Source organism: Triticum urartu, chromosome 3A (assembly GCF_056163025.1).
Source record: "Triticum urartu cultivar PI428250 chromosome 3A, HENAU_Tu73, whole genome shotgun sequence".
Taxonomy (NCBI): domain Eukaryota; kingdom Viridiplantae; phylum Streptophyta; class Magnoliopsida; order Poales; family Poaceae; genus Triticum; species Triticum urartu.
Genome location: NC_141875.1, coordinates 556,102,910 through 556,111,251, shown reverse-complemented (window position 1 = coordinate 556,111,251; position 8,342 = coordinate 556,102,910). Strand labels below are relative to the sequence as shown.

Genomic DNA, 8,342 nt, shown 5'->3' with positions numbered 1-8,342 from the left:
ATATTCCGTTGTAACGCACGTGCATTGTTCTAGTATAGAAAAAATTACATAGGGGCGACAAAAGGAGGTGAGACGAACGTAGTAGAGATAGTCAATTCAACGTAAATCGCCAAAAAACAGAAGTTGAGAGAGAGACTGTTCAGATAACAAGGTCATTTTTTCTTGTGAATTAGACAACAAGGTAATTAATTGAGTGAACTTGCATGTGTTGTCCAATCAGATGTGGATATATTTTTGACAGTGAGGGCGAGTTTTCTAGCATTGGCAGAAAATCAACATGAATAAAAGGATAATAAACATAAAAAAAATAGAGATTGTTTAGGTTTGTCCTATTCACATGGTATAGATCTTGGAGGAGTCCTCTCTAATATTCTTTCTTCCTAAAAAAGTGGAAGGATAACTACCAACACCAAATCTAAACTACTAGTTGTCTCCTAAAAGCTAGGGATACCCAATAGGTAGGCATACAAATAGGAGTAGATTGGTTTCCTCCTCTGATTCAACAAACAAGTCTTGTACAAATCGGACTCTCCCCCTCCCCTCCCCTCCCCCACTTCTATTCAAGTACATATATATACCCATGAAGATAGCCTAAGGGGCACATACACTTATTGAATCTGTGGTGCTTCATCAAAAGGTATTGAAATTAGGTTTACCAAACTCTTCTTGCCTTAAACCTTTTAATCTTTCATCATCAGGGCTGAAAATTATTTTTGCTATATTTTCCACTTCTTTTCTTGTTTTCTGGTGTGGAGAATTTGCTGGTTTCTCTGGGTTAATCAGGGACGTGATCTCGCAACTGCACGGCCATATCGCGCCACTGATCCGTGGTGTCTGACATGTGCACAGGGAACCGCCACACCGGGACGACGACGGACCCCATGGACACGCGGCGGGACGTGAAGCCCTTCTTGGCCCCGGTCACCAGCCACAGCCAGCGAGGCGTCCCCGTGTTCGGCGTCTGCCAGGCGGCGCCGACGCCGCTGGGCCGCGGCGCGCGCGTCTCCGCGGCCCCGCAGCAGGCCGCCTGCGTCGTCAACCGGGCCGCCTCCCTCGAGCCGGAAGGCGGCTGCAGCCGCGACGCCGAGGCGGCGGGCGCTCCGGCTCGCCGCCCCGCTCCTCCTCCTCCTCCTCTCCTCGCCGCGCGGGTCAGCAGGAAGTTCTGGACCGCCGGCGACTACGACGCGGCCGGCGGGAGCCCCGCGCAACCGCCTCGAAGTAAGCACGCCGCAATGTCCCGGTTCTTTCCTGCCAATTTCGCCGTTTCGCATGCTCGCTTTCTCACCGTCCCTTCTTCTTGCTTGCCCTCCCTTGGCAGATGTGGGGAGCCGAATGTGCGTCCACCCGAAATTCCTCCACTCGAACGCGACCTCGCACAAATGGCCATTTGGAGGTGAGCGGTTACGCGGTTGCTGCTGTAATTTCTCCGTCTGCTGCCAAAAGTTAATATTTTGCTTGTGCATTTGCGTCTTTACACCTTCTTTCTGCCTTATTATTGCAGCCGTTGCAGAGTTGCTGGATAACGCGGTCGACGAGGTAATTTAATTCAGTAGCTTCATTGTTTCCATTGCGTTTCCGGGACGAATAGGAGCGCATTTTGTACGTAATTTGGGATCGTGTGTCTGAATGGATTTGTTTGATGACAGATCAAAACTGGTGCTACTAGAATCGTGGTGGACAAAATCGTTAACAAGCGAAAGGGGTCGCCAGCTTTGCTTGTTCAAGGTAACCCTGTTATGTTAATCTTATAGTACCATGTTTTCTTCCTTCAGAATGGCAAGCGATATCCTGACGAAAGGGACATAAAACAATCAGAAAATATTTCTTATAAACTGTACAGCCGACAATATTCAGATATACTCCAAACTCAGAAATAGAAAACTAAAAGAGTTCTTATGAATTTGCTGTTTGTTACAAAGATGATGGCGGAGGCATGGACCCCGATTCCATGAGGCGTTGCATGAGCTTTGGATTTTCCGACAAGCAATCAGGTTCTTCAATTGGACAATGTACGTTCTACTAACTCGGTTTCATACTCACTTATCCTGCCCCCAAAACTATATGACTTCTGATGTATTGGCACTGGGCTTACTGACAGATGGCAACGGTTTCAAGACTAGCACAATGCGGCTAGGGGCAGACGCTATCGTCTTCAGTCGTTGCATGAAGGGCAGGTATGGAGTCACTTTTATTTGCTTTAGTGCAATAACTTGTTATCTTTGTGCCTTACTTTTTATTGAGTTAATGCCAAACTACTACTGGTTTTTCAGTGGACCTACACAATCGGTGGGTCTTCTCTCCTACACCTTCTTGGCGGAAACCGGTCAAAAGGATGTCGTAGTTCCCATGGTATGCTATGTGAACCGATTTCTTTGGCACGACACTTATCAAAATATGTTGATGGTTCTGATGATATTCTTTGTTTTCATTAGGTGGACTACAAGTACGATTTATTGACAGGGGACGCTATACAGTATGAGCGACATGGTGCAGATCAGTTCTGCTCAAATCTGTCCGTGTTATTAAAATGGTCCCCTTTTGCAACAGAAGAAGATCTGATGGGCAATGTAAGTTAGACGTCCTTCCTATTGGCTGCTGTTCTGTAGATACTATCTTTTTATTACACCCTTAGAAGACAATTATTTTACCAAACATGCAAATCTTAGACCTTTCAAAGCTAGAAGTTTCATCTGATTGTCTTCGAGATAAACGGCACAATTGGTTGCAAAGGGGGAAACAATCAAGCTCAAACAAAACATGTAGCTAGTACTATTTCATTTAGTAGTTACTACCTACTAGTAGCTTATCACCAGTTCAGTGTACTAATGATTGTTTTAATTTTATGGTTGATGAGGAACAGTTCAGTGACATTGGTCCACATGGCACAAAGATTGTAGTCTTCAATTTGTGGTCTAATGACGATGGTGTTCTGGAGCTCGATTTTGACACCAAGGAGGAAGTAAGCATCAGATGCTTATATTATTTCTTAAATGACTTTGTATAATTTTTTGTATTGTTGAAGTAGCATTCATAGTCATGAAGTTCTCTTTCCCTTTCACCAGGATATTATGATTAGTGGTGCGCCAAATCCAGCAGAAACAACTAATGCTGTCAAAAGAACGAACGAAAACCATCTGTCAAATCAACTGCGCTATTCTCTTAGGGTGAGTATATCACACGGCTAATCATTTACCTCCGATACTCATGAAAGATTGCTGAATTAGCATTTTGCAGGTGTATGCTTCTGTCTTATATTTGCAGCTGCCCGGGTACTTCAAGATCATACTTCGGGGACAAGAAGTTCAGCGCCACAGCATTGCGACTGACCTCATATACCGTCAAGCTGTTTCTTATACACCCCTAGAATTCCTACGGAAAAAGGAGGTTTGTCTTGAAATACACCATTATTTTTCCAAGTTTCACGTCTTTCACCCACATTGCCCGTTCATTTACTATAATCATGTCAGCATGGAATTATTAAATTTATTCAATGTTCCTTTTTGCATCCACATGTTTACATTGCTCATTTTTGCGTCCACTTGCTTAATTCAGGGTGAGGTTGTTACAAGTATCGGATTCTTAAACGGTGCTCCAACAATTAGTGTGCATGGATTTAATATCTACCATAGGAATCGCCTTATATTGGTGAGCCTCAAATTCTCTCCGTGTTTACTTTGTTTCAAGATGGTCAATGGGCATATAAACATCAAAACAAGCTCAACTTAATCACATCCTGATTATCTTTATCTATCTGATTGTTTGGAAAGGGGCCGAGCCCGGTTCAAAAAAACATTTATCTGATTATTTACACTAAAATTAACTCTGTTCAGCCTTTCCATCGAGTGTTGAGTTCTGCAAGCAGTAAAGGTAGAGGCGTTGCTGGGGTGCTGGAGGCGAACTCTATCAAGCCCACTCATGACAAGCAAGACTTTGAGAAGTCGCAGCTGTATCAGAAGCTGATCATTCGCTTGAAAGACATGACAACTGAGTACTGGTAACTCCTGTTTTCACTTCTGTTTCTTCCAAATCCACAACCACCAAAGTCTCCTTCTGTTCTGTAATTAGTATTTCCACTTGCTTTCAGGGATTTACATAGTCACCTGATTGGATACCAAAAGAAGCCCCGTGCATCCGTTTCTCCCACCCCTCCTGGAATGCTTACAGCATCAGACACCATTGCTGAACCGTCCGAGAGGAACGCAGTCGGTGCCGGTCTCTCGGTTGCACCCTGGAGAGGCGGCACCCACGATCACCCCGCGAGTGCTATTCTGATCGCCTTTGCTCCTCCGCATCTGTCTGTTCCTGCCGGAACCAGCGGGCACGCACCTTGCTCCATGCCAGCTGCGCAGATGGTGCCTGCCACTGATTCAGCGGAGACAAGAAAAAGGAGAAACGAGGATGATGTCCAGATGGATCCGTGCAAGAGGCAGGCCATACAGAGTTTGGAGGTCGATAATCAGGTCAGTCTAAGTTCCATTGCTAGTTTATTACAGGCTTACGGCGTTGGTCGATCCTGTGCTTCCGTGGATGATCCATCTTGACAGAGGTGTTCTCTGCCTACCACTGCAATGGCACTTGATTAACTTACAACTTTGTACTTCTGCATTTGAATGCCACAGATTTGCCAACACATGACCGAACGGGATCTGAATGAGTTCGAGCACTTGAAGTTTGAGAATCAGCAGCTCCATGAAGAGTGAGTACGAAAACCACCGGCTGCCTTTTTTAGCAAACACTGGTAATTTTGGCTAAATTTCATGAAATTTGTTGTTTCCAGGTGCTTGGAGCTGGAGGTGGCTGAGAAGGAGCTTTTACTCAAGGTATTGCCATGGTCATCAGTAGTACAAACATTTTTGCTTTAAACCGCACTTTGCTGATGGAAGTTGCGAACTTATAATTTTCTTGCGTGTCCAGGAGCAACAGTTAAGGCTCCAAATTCAGCAGGCGGAGGCGCAATACAAGAGTTTACTGAACGAGTACATTTCCGCCACTCCCGTGAGGACGCGAATGCCGTAGATGTCACTGGCCTTGGTTTTCTTCCACAAAACGAAGACGAAGAATCGCAAACACTTCAGAGGAAGTTGAACCTGAACTTACAATGGCTAGCAACTTAGCATGATGAAGGGCTGAGCTAGGGGAACACGCCCGTTACGAGGAACGCTGTAAGATCGGTCGGACTGGTGTTTCATCTCCCTGCTTGTCATATGCCGACCACAGTGGGTTTTGTAATGTGTACCCGTGTATACTGTGTATACATGCAGTTTTAAATTGATCCGTTCAACTCTGGCTGACTCCTTAGAAGGGCACCCTCTAGAGTGGTCTTGCACTGGGATCTCTAAAACTGTTTGAGGTTTTGTAGCCCTTTGCTATTTCAGATTAGTAGTATATTTTTTCCTCTTAGTTTAACGATAGGTATCGTATATGCATATGAACTCTATTTCAACTCCAATTTGACATTAATGCGTTTCAATGTCCACACAATTCAACAACATTTCAAAATGTACATTTTTCAAAAAAAAATTCAAATTCAAATTCAGACCTAACATGGAGTCAAAGGCATGATAAACATAATTTTCTAGTCAAACCATGACACCCTACTTAATCTATAGCTCAAACGAGTTGAGCCACCTCTTCTGTTCCTTACTCGCATTGTGCCCCGTAATAGTCGTCTGGAATGTGATTTCGTCCCCTCCCCTTCTCTCCATTAACTCAATCAAATCTTATCAAAATCAACTCAATCAAATAAAAAAAAAATCTTACCATAATCTCAATTAAAATCAAAACTTCCCTTGCGTTCTCCCATCCATACCCAAACCAAATAAAACCCCAACTACATCAAAACTTTCCTTGCTTTTCCTTACCCGTAACCAAATCAAATCAAATCTCACCCAAACCTGAACTAAATCAAAACTTTCCTTACCTTCCCACATACTCAAATCAAATCTCACAGAAAATCCCAAATATGATGGTTGTAACGTACATGTTGGACACGGATTGATGTTGAACCACAAGAATATGTATGATCCCCATTGCAGCACACAGGCAATTAGCTAGCAATGATAGCTTGGGTCGCTGGCAGTGTCGAGGGAGAAAATTTCCATGAAGGCCTTTCCCTTCACGGCCTCAACAATGTCCTCCTCGTCTATCCCAGTCTTTAGCTCGGCGAGTATGGCATGTGCCTCCCTCTTCCAAGCCTCGACCTCAAGTGGCAAGAAGCTTCTTCCGGCGACATTGGTGGCAGTGGTTGGTAACTCACTCCAACTCCAATTTCTATAGTTTTCGAAGCACCCTCGAAGAGCTACACAAAAAACAGGGACTTTTAGGACCTACTTGACACATTTGGAATACTTTTAGAACCTCCAATGTATTTTACTCTCTATATAAATACTACGAGCGGTCCTTCCCTAAACATAAAAAATACCAGGAGGGGCCTTAGGGAATCTTTTTTAATAATATTTTTTTAATAATACAAACTGGTCATAGAAAGTCGCTAGAGCGCCCCCTCGTGGTTCCCGTTCGGTGATACTTGGCGTCGAAGTCACCCGCGACCCTCACTTTTTTTTTTGGCCGCGGCCCTCACTCGTGGTCCGTCGCGCAGCGCGGGCGATTACCACATGAGCCCAAGCCATGCCGCCTCCCGTGCGCCCTCGTCGCCCGGCGCCACGCGCGTACACGGCACGCTCGACACGGGGTCCATCCATCCACCCAAACACCCTGCCAAGTTTTCTTCCACCTATCCCTTCCCCGATTCGAGCGAGCCCGACGCCCCCCACCGACCGCGCCTTCCCCACCACGCCGCAGCTCCGGCGGGCCCAAACCAAACCAAATCAATCGCCTCGCCGGATCCCCCTCCCTCCTCCCTCCGCACCGCCCATGGAGCTGGCGACGCGCGATCTCGCGGCGCTGGGCGCGGCGGACCTGGTCCGGGTCTCCGCCGCGATCCCGCGCGCCGCGCCGCGCACCTTCGCGCTGCTCACCGCCTGCCTCGTCTTCCCGCTCTCCTTCGCCGTGCTGGCGCACTCCCTCTTCACCCACCCCATCCTCCGCCGCATCCGCACCTCCGACTACACCGCCACCTCCGCGCAGTGGGTCGCCCTCTTCGCCTACCAGTTCCTCTACCTCATCTTCCTCTTCACCTTCTCGCTCCTCTCCACCGCCGCCGCCGTCTTCACCGTCGCCTCCCTCTACGCCGCCAAGCCGGCCTCCATCGCCTCCTCGCTCTCCGCGCTGCCGCCCATCCTGCCCCGCCTCCTCCGCACCTTCCTCTGGGTCTCGCTCCTCATGCTCGCCTACCACGTCGGCTTCGTCCTCACCGTCGTCCTCCTCATCCTCCTCTTCGACCCGCCCATGACCGCCTCCACCCCGCCGCCCCTCTCCTTCCTCCTCGCCCTCCTCGCCGTCGCCTTCCTCTTCCTCGCCATCCACGTCTACATCTCCGCGCTCTGGCACCTCGCCAGCGTCATCTCCGTGCTCGAGCCCCTCTGCGGCCTCGCCGCCATGTCCAAGAGCAGGCAGCTCCTCCAGGGCCGCACCCGCACCGCCGCCGTCCTCGTTTTCTCCTACTTCGCCATCTGCGGCCTCATCACGGGGATGTTCCGTTCGGCCGTCGTCAAGGCGCGGGGCGAGGAGGGGAGCCTCGACATGAGCTTGGCCGGCCGGATAGGCGTCGGCGCTCTGCTCGTCTCTGTTCTCGTCTGTGTCAATCTCTTGGGGCTGCTCGCGCAGAGCGTCTTCTACTACGCCTGCAAGGCCTACCACAACCAGGAGATCGACAGGACCGCGCTGTACGAGCACCTCGGCGGCTACCTTGGCGAGTATGTGCCGCTCAAGAGCAATATCCAGATGGAGAACCTGTGAGATTCGTCGTAAGCTGCTCACTTGCCTGCTCCTTACAAATACTAGCTGTCCTGCTGGATCTTGCTCTAAAGAAGAGCATGCCGTTGCCAGGATTTCTTGTTTCTAGTTTATTGTGCTTGCCTGTTGTAATCTGTAATTAATAATTATGCGCAGTATGGACTGATCTGTGGTATGGAACATAAAGGAAGTTCTCATTCCGCTGCAAAATCCTCTTCTTCTTTACTGTGTTTGTTACTCCGTCTGTCAACTTATATAAGACGTTTTGGTAGTTCAAATTGATTTAGTGGTAAGTTGACAGAGGTAGTACTTATTATTCTTGGCTCATGGTTACTGATTGATTTAGTGGTAAGAGTGGAGGTTAGCATTGCGATATCGAGTTATTATTCTCTTTACCAATTTGAGGAGTTCATGATTGTTGATGCTCTTATTCTTCCCGTCGTGACACTTAGAAAAGCAATTGTGTAGAATTGATGATGACTGTCTTG

General features: G+C 47.7%; 2 protein-coding genes across 3 annotated transcripts; both read left to right on the top strand.

The window, feature by feature from the left end:
• The first annotated feature begins 513 nt into the window (after window positions 1-513).
• Window positions 514-5,399, top strand: LOC125545048 (protein MICRORCHIDIA 6). 2 transcript variants are annotated; one of them, XM_048708897.2, is made up of 18 exons: window positions 514-637; window positions 850-1,218; window positions 1,319-1,393; window positions 1,502-1,536; window positions 1,647-1,725; window positions 1,920-2,009; window positions 2,099-2,174; window positions 2,271-2,349; window positions 2,433-2,567; window positions 2,861-2,959; window positions 3,063-3,164; window positions 3,235-3,384; window positions 3,553-3,645; window positions 3,831-3,994; window positions 4,085-4,460; window positions 4,620-4,696; window positions 4,778-4,820; window positions 4,915-5,399. In XM_048708897.2, the coding sequence occupies exons 2-18, from the start codon at window positions 882-884 to the stop codon at window positions 5,014-5,016; spliced, it is 2,112 nt and encodes a 703-aa protein (XP_048564854.1). In that variant the 5' UTR covers window positions 514-637; window positions 850-881; the 3' UTR covers window positions 5,017-5,399. The 2 variants fall into 2 exon arrangements, with proteins under 2 accessions (XP_048564854.1, XP_048564853.1); XM_048708896.2 differs by lacking the exon at window positions 514-637 and having other exon boundaries at window positions 762-1,218.
• A 1,233-nt stretch (window positions 5,400-6,632) lies between these two features.
• LOC125545047 (uncharacterized) lies at window positions 6,633-8,079 on the top strand. The gene has a single exon (XM_048708894.2). It carries the CDS (start codon window positions 6,874-6,876, stop codon window positions 7,855-7,857), a length of 984 nt encoding a protein of 327 aa, XP_048564851.1. The 5' UTR covers window positions 6,633-6,873; the 3' UTR covers window positions 7,858-8,079.
• Window positions 8,080-8,342: the final 263 nt, after the last annotated feature.